Here is a 19,593-nt window from a genome sequence, read left to right as displayed (position 1 = left end):
TGCCAACATCTTCTGACAGTACAACTCAAAATGTAATCTAATTTGTTTTAGTTAATGCAATTAATTTTGGTTAAAATTATTTCCTCTGTTACATTTGGTTCATTATTCCAAAAACATTATTTAATTTCAGGTAGAGGAATAAGTGAGTGTAATGAAGGGCACCAGTTGTTTTGTGAAGTTATTTTTTATTACACTGAATTGTTGCAATATTATTGTGGAGTTGTAGTATTTTTTTGAGTTTTCTGAAACTGGCATATACCACTACTCATGCATACTCACTACCTCAATAATCATTATGGCATGAGTGGACAACATCATACTCAAAACTTGGTGAAGTGATTCCTTTGGCTATATCCGTAACCCTTAATGGTTCCAGAAAGAAGAATTTAAGTTTTGCAAGAGTCATTGTGTGAAAGGCTGGATGCTTTTTTTATGTTGGAGAAATAGCTTATAACCCAAATGCGTCTGCTTTCACATTGTTGTCAAAATAGGTCTTCTAGTCTGGTCTTGGGTAACTGTTACAGTGCAGTCCAGAGGGATAAATGTCCAGACCTTAGACTCTACATTTGTTGTTGTATGATTAAGATGTGTTTGAAATTGCTCAGATGATTACTTAGGAACTGTTGTAATACAATATTTTATATGAACAGTCTATAAAACTTTTTCAAATTCAGTGATGTTTCCTTTGAAATAAAATCACAATTCTGATTGAAAGGGAAATATTAAAACATTTTCCACTTTGATATCATGTGATTTCATGAAATGACAGCCAATACATAATAAATGAATATAGCAAATCAGCAATTAGTAACTTTATACTATTTGAAACATCTCCTGGCATTAAGTAGAATTTGCAAAACAGCTGCTTTCATAATTAATACGTGAAGGCCTTGGGAAATAGACTCAGTGTCTTTCTAGTATTATAGTCTTTTGTTTCTTGTTTCATTTGTTAGCATCAAATTTTTTTCATGTTAAGTATATAAGGAGTTATTTCTGTCTAAAATAATGCATCAGATATTGGTAATTACCGGTTGTCTATTATATAATATATATATATATAAAGATAAAATACAGAGAATATATTGTATGCAGTGCTGGTGTGACATGCAATTAAGTTGGTAGAAAGCATCTTTTTCCATTATTGTGTGCGTCAATTTCTAAATCATATTTTTCCAGTTGAGGAAAATCCCAAGTTTTAGCTAATTTAGTTAATATCAAATTCATACACTTAACGTTTTTGCCTTGCTGGCTATGTGAACATGTGGAAAACTAAAAAACTGCTGGATGAGACAATACTGATCTATTTTATTTGCTTTAGAGCAAAATGAGAAGCAGTTTTCCGGATATGACACACCAGGGTTTATGTGGCAGTATGGCACATGGTAGCGCTTGTTGTGACATGAAAGTAGTTACTGACTCACTAGAACAGAGCCCTATAAATGTGCTTCTCCGGTGTAATCATCCAGGAGAAATATGCTTGGTTTTCATCAAAGTGTTTGTTGTTATACCATTTTTTCTAAGGCCCCATAAAATGAACAAATGTATCCAGAGAAGGCTGGGAGAGGCACTAAGCAGAATACCGACATAGTTCCTGAATTTTAATACTAACATTAGCTTCCCCCATTTTTTGTGGCCTTTAATTAATTTCTTCCTGTCAGTTTCTCCATCTATACAATGAGGGATACATTTACTAGTGGAGTTAAATGTTGCAAAACACAATTAGTTAATTTTTTCATTGAGTTAATGTGACTGAAAGGTTCTCACAATAGTGGATTCTAAGGAGCTGGTTCTTAACAAGCAAATATAGTTTATAATTGTCCTTGACAAATTCTAGAAGGCTTTTTGGATGGTCAGATCTGATAACTTGAACTGAAAAGTGTGTTTATAAAAACCTTTTTTTTTTTTTCTTATACCTTTTCTTAGCAGTTTGTATATATATTCAAAGTTCAGATGAAAATATTTTTTAAAATAGAATGTGCATATTAACTTGATTTTAAACAATATTAAGCTAGCAATCATGCGCATATAAATCTTACTACCCCATCACAGTAGTTTCATTTCTCTGTGTTTATACATAAAGGTCAGTGTTCGTTAGGCCTTAAAAAAATCATCCTCTCAATTCTCTTTCTTCACTTCTCTTTTAAAATTTTGCTTAATGACTGGTGACAGTTTGGCTTGAATCTTGATCTGGTATAAATAATTTAGACAACAGTGTACCTTATATGTAGTCTTCCAAGGTCCTGAGGAAGTAAGGAGATAGTCTTCCTCACAGTACTTTTAAATTAAGTCTGCCTCTGGCTTGAGCATAGCAGCTAGTGCCCTCTGCTGGGAATACTGACTTCGGAGCGTACTCAAACCCATTTTAGCCTTTTCTTTACAAAGGTTAAATAAATTTATTTCATGGATCCTGTAGTCTTTCCATTAGGTAATTAAATACATCCTTTCATTGCCAAGTACCAGTGAACACAGAGTCTTAGCATGATACAAAAGTATATCTGTAAAACTGATTTTGTGTGTGGGTAAACTGAAGGTCAGTCATGTTAAATGCAAAAGGTTTAATATAAAAATTCATGGAAGTTAATGAACAACAGGTCATGGGTACCTGGGAAAATATATCAGCAAAGTATTGCCGTATGCGTATCCTATTCCTATAGTCACCTTAGACAACTGCTTCTGGCCACTGTTAGAGGATATGGGGCTCGATGAATCTATGCAGTTTAGTGTTTTAAAGTAACTTTAATAAGGTCATGTTTTCAGTTTGAACTGTAAAACAGCACAAGGGAATTTGGGTTACTAATGATTAGCAAACATGCTACAGCATAACAAAGCTAAGGAATGTAATATCTCTGTTGTAAAAGGTTTTCTTACTGTGATTTTTTTTTTCCCTTAGGAAGTTGTTTAACATTTTTGTAATTGGCAAAATACGGTATTTCTGTAGATTAATGCAACAAAGAAGTGGCAGGCAGTTTCTGGTAGGTTGTTGTTCCATTGGAATAGACATACTGTACAGACCAGAAGGAAGATGTTCCTAATTTGAACAGCTTGCATTTTTCATTTTGAAGTGTAACTGAACTAAGGTTAAAAAAAAAAGTCACCATTTTCAAAGGCAATGAGTGATTATAAGAATGCAGGTGTCTGTCTTTAAGTCAATTGAATGTCTCCCCTACATGATGACACAACTCAACTGCATTTTCAGTCTAAAGATTCTGAATAATTTTGGGGGGAATTACCATCATTAAAAACTGCTAAATGTGTCCACTGTATAATTGTGTCATCTTTAGAATTGTAGGATTATTGGGTGCAGTTGCAAATAAACGTGCTATGGAGTTGTTCAGAAGTGAGCACTATTTTCAGTAACTTTTTAGAATAATAGGTTTCCTTAGTTTGGTTTTGATCTTCTTTTTATTCCCATCAGGAGATTAGGTTTTGCAGGTTACTCTGCCGTTTGTCTTTTATTAGTGACATTTGCTTTAAGAATTTAATCAATTTCTACACCCCCAAAAAAAGTTGTTGTATCAAACTCACAAGTATGTTTTATAAAATACACTTAAACTTATTTCAGGTGGGAACATTGTAATGTAGTAATATTGTTAGTCATACCTCCTTTCTGTTTTACACTTTATGTGTATCAGGGATTAATTTTAGAAAGCACTCCATTCAGTGAAAGCTGCATAAACCTTGAGGTTTTAGATCCTATATGTTATAGACTAGAGAATACACAAGGACAAGATTTTTGAAGCTGATTGTAGATTTAAGGGTTTGCCTTTTAAATTCAGGTTTTTGTTTCTTAAATGCTTGAATGTGTGTCATCCCATCGTCGTCGTCGTCCCTTTTTTTTTCCCAAGCTTTGCTGACTCATTTTGAAATCTTAACAGTAAGTGCCAATAATTAAATAGGCCTCTAAATAGAATGAGCTATAAACCTAATTCTGATAATCTCTAGGTTCTTCTGAAAACTTAAAAAAATAACAAGATGGTTTGTTTGTGATCTAGTAGCTTATTTAAGGGGAACTTACATATAATTTTGATGTATGTACACTTCTTTCTTACGGCCTTTTGTATTGTATTGTACCTGTTTATACATGTTGAAATAGTTTGTAGGTTTGTTTGATTACAGCAAAGCAACGTAAACCTGTTTTTTTTTTTTAAGCCTTAACTATTTTTGGAGACCTTTTCATTGGCAAATGCCATACTTTGGAGTTGAAACTGGAAATTTGGCAGTGAGGGCTTTGGGAGCAGAAACATGCCTTTTGCTGTTCCTCCAGTCTGTAGCCAGCATTGACCAGCTGATAGATCTTTGAAACATCTCGCTTCCTATAGGTTCAGTATGGATGTCTGTCACTATTTAGTAGATAAGTTGTTCTAAGGCAGGAGGGATTGTGCTGAATAATGAATGAACTTAGGAGTGTGCTCCAGTGAGACTGACATTTCAACTCAGTTGGGATAAAATGGGGAAACTGGTAAATACCAGTGACTAAAGCAGTATTCATCTGTGTGCAAGAAAACAAACTCAAGCAGAGCAGGTGCAGAAAAGGTGTACTTGGGAGAGTCTAGGGTAGAGTGCATGTTGTCCTCACAGCAGAGTGAAGAGGAAAAAAAAGTGAGAACTTCATCCACATCAGTCACACCAAATAAAGACCAAGAACAGAAATATACTATTTCAGTTAGTAGAGAGCATTGTCATACATGAATATAAAATTGTTTATGAATAAAAAAATAATCTAGAAGTTACAAGCATCTTCTTAATCAGCAGAAGAGCAAAGGTCTGAAACAACTTTCCTTTATGAGAACCATGCCAAAAATCCTGCTGTAAGATCAAGCAAAATCAGTTTTCACCAGAATTCTGTGATGAGGTAACTTGAGCTGGCAGGGGGCTGTACTTGATTGAGAAAATACCTTTGACCCTAGTGTTTATAGATCTCATATTCCAGCTCTGCTGATCATCTGTGTGGGTGCCAAAGCTGAAAAACAGCTTACATAAAGGATGTATAAGGTAAGGTGCTATCAACACCAAAACGCAGTTAGAAAATTCCAGAATGACTGTTGCTTCTGTTATCTGAGTTGGTCCCTCCTGCTGCATAGGCACTACAGTAATAATCATTGATGTGTGATACTGTAATTACATGATCACATACAGCTGAATGCTGCCTTGCGTAATTGGCTTTTGCCATAGTCCGCACCAGATTTAGTGCATGATACTATTCTTATTAAAAAAACTACCAAACACCACCAACAACAACAAAAAGAAAAACCCAACTGAAAAACCCAACCAAACCCCCACCTTTTCACTGTTGGCAATTGTAATCTTAATTTTCTGGACAGCCTTCTTGGGGCACTGAGTCCGAAACTGCCATAATAATGGCTCTAACTGAAGTCAGTGAGTGGTGTATTTTGAATTGGTAGTGTTCCGTGAAACCTGAAAAATCAGTTTTCAGAGGTTCTTAACCTGGCATCAAGAGCTCACATGTGCTTTTAACTTTAATTCTCTGTCCTCTGTTTGTAAAATGGAGATAGCATCACTTTCTTAATTCACAGCTGTAGTTGTTGAGATAAATTCATTACTGCAGGTGAAGTACCTAGCTGTTGTGGTAACAAGAGCTAAAGAAGAAATGCGTAATAATTCTTCCACACAAGCATTTGAAAAGTCCATGACAAGTGAGATCTTGTGACACACCAGAAGTGAGGACAAAATCCATGTTGGTAAGTGTACGCTATGTGAGAACCACTGTTCTGCATATCGGTAGGTCAAGGGTCCTAGGAGAGGGGGAAGCATCAGTTAATGTAAGTTAAGACTGTAGTGTATATCCAAGAGATAAAGATTAAGGGTGCACAGGCAACTGCTGTCTTAACATCTGTCTGACTTTTCAGCTTCGATGTTTCAAGAATATAGCTTTCACTTGTATGATTACTTCTGGAAACATCACTGGTCTGTTTATTTTTTTTTGTCTTCCCTCTTAGTAATCAAAACATACGTTAAAGAATATTTTAAAAGAAAGAATAATGAATCAATTAGTGAATATTTTAACCAACAATTTGTATAGCCTCATGTCAAGTAGTGTTCAAAAAAGTTAAAATAATGAATTTAAAGTTGCAGGCCAACTCATAGGGCTTAGTTGGGAAGCTCCAAAACAAAACTGCATGTTATTTTAATCTTGCCTCAGTATGCCCTCTGATGTGATATTTAATTACACAACGTGACATGCCTTTTGTTTTTTCTCCACCAGAAACCATCAGTAAAACCTGATAAGAAATTGTCTTCTTAATTAAATTCTCAGTTTATTAATAATGCTTCAAATGAACTTCTCATCTTCGCCTGTGACTTACAGAGATTTCCCATAGATTTGCATTGCCATTAGTGCCTTTAAATTTTGTAACCAAGTTAGCAGTGCCCTAACTATTAATGTTTTTATGTACTCTTCAGCATGCAGCTGCATCACAGATCATTCCTTAGGTTTTTCTGTTCCTTTCTTGAATTACAATCTGGAAATATTACTTCAGTGTTCTATTTTATCAGCCCTGTTAGTGACAGAGTGTGGCACCTTTGGAAACAACAAAAAGAGCTCTATAAATTTTGTTATTGCTTAATGTCTAAGTTGTAAATATTATCTAGTCTTAAACTGTATTTTGGGTTTAGGAAGTTTTGGAGTGTTGGAGTGTCTGCACTAAACTGTAGTTATTGTCTATAATAACTCTTCAGGATGTTATTGGAACTGGCCCTGGAATATCTTCCAAAACAAAATATAACAAAAATAAATTTTCTCTTGTGATGAAATATATTTTTCTAACATATGTACAGCGTTCTGTATTCTTCAGGCAGTCTCTAAAAGATGAGCTGCATTGTCATTGACAAGTCAACAAGGAAGGAGAATGCTTTATACTTTATTGAAATAGAATATATAATAGAAACAGGAGACTACTGACTCTTAAAACAGTCTGCAGAGAGCTCAAAATCATAAACATCCTACTTGAACTGAGATGATGATAGCTGAAAATGCATTAAGTAGATGGAGAAACAAAACCAAATGTAGGTGAGAACTCGGTCAAGCAGGCTGAAGCGGAGGAAACACTTTGGCAGGAGGGTAGGCCATGTTAGTGCTAATGCGTTTTGCATTAGTATGTTGCCTATAAAATACTGACTCCTGGCATCAGAGTTAATGGCAAATCTACAACAGTTTTACCTTACATACACATGCAGGAGCAATAATACTGGCTCCAATCTGTTGCTGTTTTTTGCGTTGGTGGTATTGGTTTTTTGGGTTTTTTTTTACATAATAGTGCAGCATGTGAAAGAGCTGGTAACAAATGGTGACAATTGTTACATAAATGTGTTATTGTTCTGAAGGTGAGTTTTGATCCATAATTGATAAAACAAAAAAGATCAGGCAGTACCAGAAACGCACGCCAAATCAAGTTATTTTTAGAACATTGGTCAGAAGACCAGATTAATCAGGCTAAACTTTTAGTAAGAGGATTACATATATATGTATCAATATTAGGAGGATTTGTAGCTTCATTAGCAACTTCAGAGGAAGTCATACCTTCACATATGCTACTGACAAAAATGAAATACTTTCTGTGACTGGTTCAGGTTCATAAAATAAATTTCAGCCCTGGACTGTTATACAGAGGACAGTGCTAGGTGTCCAAAATCATTTGCCACTAGCTGTGTTATGGTCTGAGCCTGTATTGTTGGCAGTCTGGACCCAGCCAGTACTTGCTGCAAGAGGAGGAGAAAGGTCCTGTAGGCAATACTGTAAAGGGGAGGGGAGGGCTGTTGGCTGCTGAAACAGCAGAAATCTCCTCAGTGGATCTTCTGAATATGGACTGCACAGCTGGAATCTCTAGCAGTGGTGTAATCTGGCCTTGAACCTGTTTTCCGTGATTTCATTTCTTGTGTGGCACAGAGTTGGTACGTGGGTGCTTGTGTCAGCCTCATGCTAGTTTTGCAAGGGCAGCGGGCCAGTGAGAATGTGACTTGAGAAGCTGTCAAGGTGCCCCTGCATCATGGTCCCCTGCATTTGGAGCATTTTGCATATAGCTGGTGAGTTAGAAAAGCTTTGAAGCAATTGCAGGCAGCATGGAAATTGGGCCAATACCAAGGTTAAAGGGAGAAAGGGCTTTAAACTGTCCCTGAAGCATTTGCAAATTTGCTGATGGTTCCTTCTTTTTACAGTAAGTAGAGTAAGGCAGAAGAAAATTAAAGGACCTGTCCAAGATAAGAGGAACTCATGCTGAGAACAAGATTAAAAGCTTTGTCTTCATCTCCAGAGTTATGTCTTTCTGAACTCTAAAAAGAGGGAATTTGAGAACTCCTCTTTGTAAAGAACTGCAGCTGATGCCAGCTGAGCCGTATATAACAAGAGAGTGGCTGACTTTCTCACCACACTTGAGTTTTGGCAGGGAGATACTAACTTTTAAAATACTCATGGCTGCTAGGCTTAAATCTTTCTGATCATAAGATTTTGGAGTCTCCAAAAGCATGTTTCTGCCAGCATTTACAGAATATTATCACTTAGTGCTGGGGTAGATGTTTCAGAAATTCTTGTTAAACAGCTCAAAATGATCTGCCTTTTATGTCCTGAATTAGAGGAATTTTTGAATTGCCAGCTTTTTGCACTGCTGAAGTGGCTTGAATTCTTGTTTGGCTGCGATAGAGATACATATTATAACCCTCTATGAACTGTGGTTTTATGTCTGTATAAACACCAAAAGTAGTATTCAATCTTCCTTTCTTCCCACTTGAAGTGCATTAGCTACATTTTTGTCCTCCACCTGTTTCTTCCCTCTGACTCCCCGGGATTTTCATCTTTATGTTTGGGCATCCACCAAGGTGCCCAAGTTCCTTAGACACATAGCTCAGCAGTTGGATGTTTCAGTTTGCAGATTTTGTGACAGTTTGAAGCCTTTAATTTGTACTTATTTATGTATTTTAGGCATCAGCTTTTAATATTTGATACTTTGTGTTTGAATGAGGAGGGTGTATTCATATTGTTTGTGAGAAAGTATATCATATTGGGGCAAGACAGAATAATTCCTCAGGGATTTGGGCTTCAGCAGAAGAGTGCTTGGGCTTTTCATGTGATAAAAGAATGAACCTGAATAGCAGTGATGTCTGTAATTTTTTATCTAAAGAGAGACATGAGAAATTTTTTCCTTTCTCACATGTAATTAAATAACTGCTGTTGTCCCTCTCAGGTACTTAGCACACAGGCATACTTGATCTCTGTACTTAACAATACTTTAGTCCTAAGTATGGAATAAAAATTAGCGTTACCTAAACTGTTTGCTTACCACCAATCTTAAAATCTCCAGCAGCATCTTAGTTGTGTTGCTTTTAGTGTTTTCATTGTTTTCTTTGGCACTTGATATGATTGTTGTCCAGCTAGCTTGTATCTGATGGTAAGGTATGTGGTGGGCTAGCTCTGCAGCTAGCAATTCCTTTCACTTTCTCGAACCTTTTCATGCTTCATTTCATCAAAACACTTGGAGTTCAGCTACCCTTTGTCCAGATGAGATTTTTTCCAGAGGTGATGCTTGAAACTGTTGCCGGCAGCCCTCACGATGATTAGTTTCTTGGTTTCTGGTTAAGAAAGCCATTGTAGTGGCTGGGGGAATGAAATGGAGGCAGAAAATGAACAGTATGTCTAACTTTCAGGAGAGGATATAGTATATACTGCTCTTAAACACTGCTAAAAACCACTGGGAAGTTTTTGTAGCAGTTCTTTTCTGTAGATGTCACAGGGAAGTTGTGTGGTTATGAATGGGAGATTCATGAGACTGCAAATGGGAGAACTGGCTTAGAGTCAGAGGCATTAAAGCCTGCCTGGGGGGTTAGCTGGTGAGAAGTTCTAGCTTATTCCCGTTAGTGTTCAGAAGAATTTCTGGAATGCCATCAGGGCTTCACTCTCCTATGCTTGTGTATAAACCATTTCTAGGGGGTTTTCATTCTTGCATCTGAATGAACCCCAAAGTCTTGGTCATGGACAGCCATTAATAATTGCTCGAAATAACTTCTTGCAGAAGGCTTCTAGTTAAGCAGTTATGCTTGGCCTACAGCAAATTCCTCTAGCAATTTCAGTTAGAGAAAATATTTTTTATTTACAGTTTTTAAGATATTAGCAGTATTGCAGTGCTTTATAACCGTATTATACTGTTGGTACAGCACGTTTAATTAGCTGGGAAGGCAGTTGTGATGTTATCATGCAAAATGATGCTCATCTTGCTCTGTGGAATAGTTGTGTCCATACTGAAGTACTTGCACAAGTAAAACTAATGGGATGAGTTTCATGAGTATTTTCTTCTAAATATGATGACTTGATAGCTCAATATAAAGCCCTGCCTGCAGTACTGATAAGATAGGTCTTGCAGAAAAAATTATCTTCCATGTAATGAAAAAGTAATTTTAAATGAATGTATTTGGATAGGTACTTGAATGAGCTACTACTGTTTGTGCATATCTTCTGTTGATGGTTTAGATACATAAATAGAAAATAGTAAGCTCTTACTAAAGATTTTTATTTTATTATTACAGGTGAAACCATGAACAAAGGAGCTTCTACAAAATTGTATTTTTGTCGCTTCCTCTTGCTTTCAGTACTTAGAACATAAGATTTTTATTCAGTGTGGGTTAGTTGTGGGTGAACTAAATGCAGGTCTGCTTATGATTTAGTAACTAGCCAATGCATTTGCACTGAAAAAATCTTGCTGCTGGAAAGCATCCAAATAGCTGTTCAAATTATTTATGCTTTAGTTTGACTTCGTAGCTTAACCATGTTTTTTCTTTTCTTCTACGTATTATGATTTATAGTGATCATTTTTTTTGAGGTTGTCAGAGGGATCGTAACGTTGTCAGGATGCTTAAGAGCCACATTTTAACTCTTGAACACTGTTCAGGGAAAGCTGACATATATACCTATGTCAAGAAAACTGACATATATACCTATGTCAGTAAGGGCAAACAAGCATTCCTGAAGCAAGCTATGAAGAAAGAAAAATAAGAATATGATCAGGACTTCATACCCTCTCTTCTATAATTGCAGGATTTTAAGATACAGTGTTTATGTATGATTCTGTCATGGGTTTCCATTTCTTATGGTTTGTTTTGTTTCAGCCTCTTGGAGCCAGTGACTACTTGGAAATATCAAAGCATTTTGACACAGTCTTTGTTCGTGACATACCACTTCTTACAATGGCAAAAAGAACACAGGCTCGCCGTTTCATTACTCTTATTGATACCTTTTATGAGCATAAGGTGAGAACCAAACCTTTCCTATGTGTGTGGGAATAATATCGGAGGCCCTAAAACCTGACTGTTACGGTTGGTTTGAAGTAAGGCTTTCTGTAGTAATGACTTGGGAAACATAAGCAGAATGGACTAGCACTGCAAAGAAACATCATTCCAGCTTCACAATTATTTTTTTTTTTGCAATAAAGGCAAATCAGGTATTTTTTTTATTTCTGTGAGTATTAAGCATGACCATAAATACAAGCTTGAGCTCATTTCCCTTTCTTGAAAAGGGATGTGATTTCTTTCCTAACCTAGGAAAACCACAGAAGCCAATAATGAAAGATTGTGCTGCAGACTGTGCTGGAGTAAATGTAAATTTTTAAAATTTTAATCTGTATGGGCAGTTGGTCAGGAATCAGTGCCTTCCTGAACAGGGTACTGAGGAGTTAATAGCATAGTTACGTTATCAAATTTAAAGGAAACAGTCACTGTAGGCTTTACATTAGCTTGCAGAACTGCTAATAGAATAGTAATGATAAATGCAGCACTTCATGTGGATTTACAGAGATTTCAATCATGGAAGTAAAATCAGCACTACCAAAACAAAGAGGAGTTCATGTTTAAGATGTTTTTTAAAAAGTAATACAAGATATGAAACCCTGTCTTATGTGTGATTATATATGCACACACTTAAATATTTATGCAATCAGGAAATATCAATTGAGATCTTTATTTTTTTCCCAGACTGTCCTGGCAAGATGATCAGAAGGGCCCCTATTCTGCAAAGTATTGAACTAACTAAGCCTATGGGTAGTCTCATTCAAGTCAGACAGATTCTTTGTGGTTTATGATTTGGAAGTGGACAGTTGCTAAGAGAATATGCTAATATTTATAAGTGAATAATAGCGTGTTAGAAATGGGGGGGGGGGGGTGCTGATCTGTTCTATCTACATGCTGTCATTAAGAATTGCACGCAAACAGCCGCTTTCTATTACTTCCTCCATAGGAAAAAACACGTGTTAAATTCCCATCACAAGTAGCTGTTTGGAAAAAATACCTGAGAATATTTGCAGAGACCTGTCCACAATGCAGACACTTTGCCTATATGCTCTCAACAAGTGTCTCCTTCTGTAATAATATTTCAGTCTGTTTTCATTGCAGCCCCCCTGAGATACTGTATCTCACTGCACATTGTATCTTCTCTCAGCAGACATGAAAACAGTATCATTGTTATTGGCAAATAATGTGCACTAGCATAGGTGAAAGCAAAGAGTGGCTCCACTCAGCCTTCTGGGAAATTTGGAATTTAAGCATTCTTTAGATGGAAATATATGTGCAGTGCACTTAACTAGTGAGAGCAATCTCACTATGGGTGGGAAAGAAAGCTTTGGTTACTAATACTTTATAGCTGTTATTTTAGAAAGTAAACTTGACTGTGAACTCATTGCCTGTATGGCAGATATTCTGAGTATTTAATAGCACAGTTATGCTGTTTTCTGAGTAAACGTTATATGAATTGTTACTGGAAAAAAAGATCCTGTAAGGTTAATATTCCGCGTGACTAAGTCAGATAAATCTGTAACAGCAGTGCTAACAAGAGAAAAAGAAAATACGTGGAAAAAACCCCAAGGTTGTAATTTGAAGTTTGCTTTTCATAAAACACATATTTTATCCCTTTTCTGTAATGCCCAAGTGACGATACTGTTGCCTGCTTTCCTTCTTTCAGGTGCGTATTATTTGTTCCGCAGTGACACCTCTTCAAAGCTTATTCCTCGTAGAACATGACAGTGGTGAGCTAGGGGACAGCAGAGTGTTGATGGATGATTTGGACTTGAGCCAGGTACATGATATTAACATCATCTCTTTTGTAACGAAATTGGTTTTGGTCTCATAATTACAGCAGCATTTTAGGAAGAGGAATCAAGTAAACATTTAACTAGTGATTTGCTGCTTTTTCTGCACTCTTATCTGTCACTCACAATTGCATGTTGTGTTATTTATTCATAGTCAAAGAAAATGTCATAATATATAGAACCAGTTTACTTAAGTTTCAGGGTCATTTTCATTGTTAATTATTATACCTGTTCAATCATGTACAAGTTTAGCTCTTACATTTAAAATACAGAAACGAAAGGTGGCCTGTTCTACCTCTTCCTAGACTATATGGTATTACCTCACAAACAGTACTATTTTCCATGTTTATTAATCTGTTTTTCCTGTACCCTATAACCTAGTTATTGTTAATGAATTTTAAAATTACTTGTCTAAATCAGTATGCAGCTAGTCACCAGAAAAGAGAAAATAGATGCTTAACATGTCATCATGTTGTCTTAAACTCAAATTATTATTTTGCTATGTTCCTTCAGAGGATTACCTAGCTGAAATACGTGTTTTTCTTTAATTTTTGGACATTAATTTTATTTTTTTGGTGCTGTGCTGCTGTCTTGTATTGTCAAAGTCTGTAAAGCACTCAGCCTTAGGAGTTAGACAGGATGCACTTCAGTACAGCTACGTCTCTCACAGGGCTGTGGTACTGTTTTTGTGTATTAATGCAGGATTCCGCCAAAGGACTGTCCATATTTACAGGAGAAGAGGAAATCTTTGCCTTTCAGCGGACTGTCTCACGGCTTACAGAAATGCAAACTGAACAGTACTGGAAAGATGGGGACAGAAGCAAAAAAAGTTACAATTAAAAGTTTAACAAAATCACCAAGAAGTAAAACTAAAGAATTGGAAGGCCTTTTAGCACAACTGAAATAATAATTGCACTTTATCATCTGGACCATGTTTTCATTCACCATTTGGTTTTTGTGCTTAAGACATGAGGACTCAAGTTATTTTTCCGTACCACCAGTGTGTGGACGTGTGGAATTTTGCCTTAATTTTCTTTATTGTAAATATAACTTTGATCTTCAGGAAGTTTAAAGGGATTAGAATTTTTCTGGAGAATTGGTCTAAAGGCAAAGTTAATGGGCTGTGCAGGGTTCACAGTAGATTTATAATGTCACATGAAGAGGACACTTTGAGGTTCTTGCACTGCTTCTGTGACGCACAAAGTTTGCATAAAAGAGAAATTAAATGCTTTCTTTATGAAACTTCTGATATTGTATAGGTCCCTGCTAGAATCCTGGAACTCCTCTGTAGTGTATTCTGGGATTTTTCCTATTTTCTGTGTGTAGCCAATCTGCTGACTTTCAGGCTTTAACAGCTTCTTGCAATCGGACTGTTGCTCAGTGCGGTTCATTGAAAACTAAGGGTTTGAATCAAGAGAGAACCCTGAGGAGAAGCTTGAAGGCACTTGAAAAACCACCCAGGATGAAGATCTAAGTAATTGTGGATGGGAAAAGAATCTATGGTAAGACAGGGTATACTGTAACATATAAGTGCATGTTAATACCCTTCCTACCTAAATTTTGTGATTTCTGCAAGCCTGGATATGTTGCCTCTACACCAGTGACGTACCTCCACCCTGAATTTTCTCAGGCTTCATCTATATCAAACCTCCTGTTGCTGCTAGCACACCTGCCCTGACCTGGGGAGAGCAGTACACAGTCCTACTGAGGCAATTCATCATGTTACAATAGGAATGTGTTTATGGTAAAGATGGAATATTAAATGATACATCAAAACATGAAAATGGGCAATGTGGTTTTAGTTGGAAACTTTTTTAGTTAAAAACACGTTTGTGCCCTAATTTCTTAGGGAGGAGATATATAACACACTGTCCCCAAATTTGAGGGGTTTTCTTGGATTTCGCAACATGACCTTTTTCTTGTACTTTATCTGTTACGAAAAATATTCTTCTCTGCCTTTGTTAAGCTTGATTAAATTATTTCAAACACAGCCCCCATCACAATTACAGAAAGCTTTTAAAAGGGACTTTTCAGGGCAGGGAAGATTGGAGAAGTCCTGTGCCCTTGCATGGAAATATGGACATTTTGGAGCCATGGGCTTAAGTATGTTCTGATCACTTCTGTTTGTCCTGGAAGTTACTTAGACAAGCTGTATCTGTTTTTCAGAAAATTTTTAAGCCTATATTTATAGTTTACAACTTACCCAACTATGTTGTTGTTCCCACAAGGGTGACTACCACGGAGAATTTTAATGCATATTTATGAAAACCCCAATCAGAATACATTGCTTATACTTTACAATATCCAAATAATTGATGTATGTTTTTAGAGACTTGTATTAGGTTTCTCAACAGAGGGACTAATGAAATTCATGCGTGTCTGTATATAGACAGACATATGTATACTTTATACATATATATAAATATAGCTAAAACTAATATATATAATTTAAGAGTGTGTGGTTCTATTTATACATGGCAGTCTGTACTCATCAGCCTGGGCCTGTGCTGATAACTCTCCTGAAGCTTCAGCCTTGACTTTTTTCCCAGCGTCATTTAAATGCCTCCTGCTTTGTCTGACCCAGAATGTATTGTGGGAAAATGGGAGGTGGTGGCAGGTGCCCTAAAGCACCTTGCATCTGGATATTTATTTGCATTGTTTTAAAACCTGTTTGTATGTTTAGCCTGCATGTCTTCCTCTGTCGTGTGGTACAGAGGAAATGTATAATTATGCAGAACACAGGTGAGACGTTTTGGGAGGACGTTGAGAGAGGAGGGCCTGGCACGTTCTGCATTGGAGACTGTTTCAGGCAGGGAAGTGAAGTGTTTCTCCACAATCGGTGTTGGGTGATGACTGATCTCCTTTAACCAGGAGATCCCTGGAGCCCCCGGGCACAACTGTTGGTGTTCAAACTGGTGCAGCTTTGCCTGTTGGTTCCTGAGGCTTTTCTGTAACCTGAGCACCCATCCCAAACTCCGATACCCCAGTTTTTTGGAAGCCCCTAAATGCAGTGGGACCGATGCGACATTGAAAGCCTCTGAGGCTGTCGGTGAACTCTGTTAAACTACAGGAGGGAAGTTCCCAAAAGCTTCCAGAGCCAGAGCTGCTTCCAGGGCATATTGCTAAATACAAAACCATAGTGCAGTCTTTCTTTGGCCAGCAAGGAAGCCATCTCTTGGGAGGCACTGGTAGGTGCCAGCAGTAATCAAGGAGAAGAAATGGGGAATATACCAGAAGTGGTTTGGAGCTGAAAACAAGAAAAGCTGTTTAAATCAGTGTGCAGTGTTTCTGGTTGCACTGCAGAGTGTGGATTACCGCTTCTAGGTCAGGACCGCAAGGAGAGATTGATGGCACCAATTGGTCAGCTAGCCCAGGCAGGGATCCCCGCAGTAACCACAGAAGCAGCATATTTGTGACAGTCTACTTTCTTGAAGAAAGTGAGACCCTATATGCTTATTTTATGATGCTGTAGTACGCATAAGGTCTCCTTCCAATAGTGAATTCAGGGGGGGCTGCTTCTGAGGTTAGACAGCTTCCAGGCGACTGGTGCTGGCCAGAACCTATCACAGGGGCACGATGAACAACACTGGGTATGTCCTGCCGCAGGGCGCTGGGCCACCTCCGTTCCCAAAACTCCTGTCCCCTGCTGCCTGGCTGCCTCCTTGCAGCAGCGCTCTGTGTCTTTTTATTCCCACATTAAGATGTTGTATTTGCCAAAATGTAAACAGCAAGGTGCCTGTGAATAAATTATGCACGCTCCTTAATGGCCTTAAAATTGCTGGATTTATGCTGGATGCTTCTATCCCAAGTTCAAGTATTGGCTTTTTAGTTTTTTCTTAACTTGCAAATTCCTGTCATCTCACGTCTACAAGTTTTTATTTTCCTTTTGGTCATTCAGCAAACACTACATATTTTTAAAGGTCTCTTAGAGTAACTTTATTGATGCAGTATGATGTTTTGCTATTATAGGAAGTAAAATCCATATGATTATGGACCGTGTGAAACATTTCATGTTGGTTTATAAAGGCCACGTCCTAGCTGAGGATCTCTCAGCTAACTTACTTCAAATACCTGATTGATGAAGGAATGTTCCCAATGCCCAAAAATTTATATTACAGCTTCTGTGAGCTTAGTCACTCTATCCATACAGACATTTTATCTTTAAAGCTGTATTTTCAATTCACATTCTTGTACTGTAGCTCTATTTTTTTTTTAATAGGTAATGCGATTCTGTCTTTCACAGTTGCTGGTTTTCAGTATTTACCTTTGCACAGATCGAGGGAACAACTGCAGTATTTTGGGTATAACAAGATAGTCTTCCAAAGGTCTTTGGAGGGATTGAAGATACACTGCTTGCTGCTGTTGTTTTTTGATCTAAAAATGAAAACTATTAATGACTTTTTTGGAGTAAAGGTGATCATAATGACGCTACAACTGGATAGATGTCACCCATTTTGCAGCAATTTAAACATGGGAAAAAAAAACCCTGAGCAGGTTTCAAGCTGCTCAGCACAGTCACCAATGATCTGACGAGGAGGAAGAACAGTCCCTCCATCAAGACCTAAGAGGATCAAGATCCAGGAGGTTTCTTTCTGCAATTACCTGGATCTGAATATGCCTGGTGCCTCAGTTTCCCTGGTGATAAAATGGGAATGATGTTACTTTCTTATTTGCTAACACTGGAGTGCTGCCAGGCTTCACTCATTAATATTCTAAGATGCTTTCTGAGGCTCTGGGATGAAAATACTTCAGTAAAGTATGTAAATAGTGCAAAAAATAATTTAGCTACTCTAAGTGGATTAGCTTCCTTGTTTGGGTTACAGAATTAATGCCATCAACTGAACACCACATGCCCCTTTGACGTGATGATTTTTTTTTTAAAAAATAATGCATCTATTTTAAAGAAAAAAAAATCAGAAGTTTGTGATTAAAACCCTGACCAATTCATATAGTTTTTCTTCTACCTGTAATGACAAATTTCCTATGTGATTCATTACAAGCTTAGCTCCTATAGTTGTGAACTACAGTGGCTTTGTAAATTCTGTTGGGATTTTCCTTGCATAATGAGATTTTAAAAAAGAAAAAAGTCATTTGAGTCTATTATATAACAAACTGACCACTGTTAAATCCTTCTGTTATTCGATAAGAATTTATATTGTAATAAAAAACCCTAATAAATCCAGATTTTATAAGCATTTCACTTCTTATTCATGCTACTTTTAGGTATGTGTTCTGGATAGATAGGCATTCTGTTAAATACTTAGTGAGGTGTTGGGTGGTTTTTTTAACCTCTGTATCTAGGGGGCAAACCCACACTGGCAGCACTGCCGGTTTCTGGGCACTTGGTTGCCTGGGTGAGCCGTGGCGGGCAGACCATTGCCCTGCATGTGGCTTAGCTTTTGGTGGGTGTATCTGGGACTTGTCGGAAAGGTTCTCCTCCAGAGGCAGTTTAGACTCGTGCTCCTCAGTTACTGCTGCTGGCAGCCCTAAATTTTGGTTTTGGAACCTTTTTTTTCACCTCTCTGACTCTTCTCCAGCAACTTGAGTGTGAGGGGCTCCAGCTGAGGGCAAAGCGCAATTAAAGTGCCCTTTTTTTCTGTTAATTTAGGATTCTTACTGTTCAAGATCTGGTTTTGCTGTCAGCCAATTAGTTCTGCAGTTAGTTGTTACAGGTTTTACGCAGCTTGGAAAATTGCCCCTGGGAAGCAGTTTGACATTTAGGCAGGCGGCGAAGTCCCTGCGCTGATGGGTGGGGAGGGTCCGAGGGTCGCTGCAGCACCCCAGTGCAGGTGCCCCCACACAGCACCTGTTAGCGTGGTGAACGGGAGAGCAAGGCTGCACCATGGTACTTCTCCAGGGATGCTAGTGGCAGACAGACAGTTCTTGCTGACAGGTGGCCGACAGGGTTTGACAGCTTGGGCTTCAGAAACTGGTGGCGTAAAGTTTTTTAGGAGGGGTTACATTTTGGGGCTATTTCTGTACCTTCTACTGGAAACATTTGATCCTCCCCATTTCTTGAAGAGAGGGATCATCATATTAATATTAAACTGTGACCAACTTGCTCCGGTATCTTGCTTGCAGCAGTGCAGTATCCAATCTTTGAGAAGAATGTCTAGAAAATTCTTAATATCTCACTACAGATTCACAGAGGTTTGTGAAGCAGAAGGCTGTATCCTCGCCGATGGCTGCGTCCCTTGTTACTCATGTAACTATCGGATCCTTCTCCAGGCTGGCCTAAGGTTTTGGGTTTTTTTTCCCCTCAAACATCCTGCAGCAGTGAGCCATCGGGGTCCAATTAGAAATTTTGCTCAAAAAAAGCCCCTTTGCATGCTTCGCAGCCTCTTTAGGAATCCTTCAAGAACAGATGCAGCCAATCTGCCGTTGCAGTTTTGTTTGACCAGTGGATATTTCTTTTGTATCCCGATCCATTTCCTCTCAGGAAGAGCAATCCCCAACATGTCCATCTCTTGCCACAGAAAAGCACTGCTCCTCTTGGGGTACTTAATCTTTCTGT

The 19,593-nt window shown here is 37.8% G+C and overlaps 1 protein-coding gene across 2 annotated transcripts in view; it reads left to right on the top strand.

Moving 5' to 3' along the window:
• The window catches only part of AFG1L (AFG1 like ATPase), a 72,094-nt gene extending 54,140 nt beyond the window's left edge, over positions 1 to 17,954 (top strand). For both annotated transcript variants that reach the window (XM_056343706.1, XM_056343705.1), the window contains 3 exons: positions 11,110 to 11,250; positions 12,953 to 13,066; positions 13,782 to 17,954. In XM_056343706.1, the coding sequence (XP_056199681.1) occupies positions 11,110 to 11,250; positions 12,953 to 13,066; positions 13,782 to 13,919 (393 nt within the window). In that variant the 3' untranslated portion in view covers positions 13,920 to 17,954. The remainder of the gene's footprint in view (positions 1 to 11,109; positions 11,251 to 12,952; positions 13,067 to 13,781) is intronic.
• The last annotated feature ends 1,639 nt before the right edge of the window (positions 17,955 to 19,593 follow it).

This window comes from Falco biarmicus, chromosome 6 (assembly GCF_023638135.1).
Source record: "Falco biarmicus isolate bFalBia1 chromosome 6, bFalBia1.pri, whole genome shotgun sequence".
In the NCBI taxonomy this organism is placed as follows: domain Eukaryota; kingdom Metazoa; phylum Chordata; class Aves; order Falconiformes; family Falconidae; genus Falco; species Falco biarmicus.
This window is presented reverse-complemented; position numbering and strand designations above follow the sequence as displayed.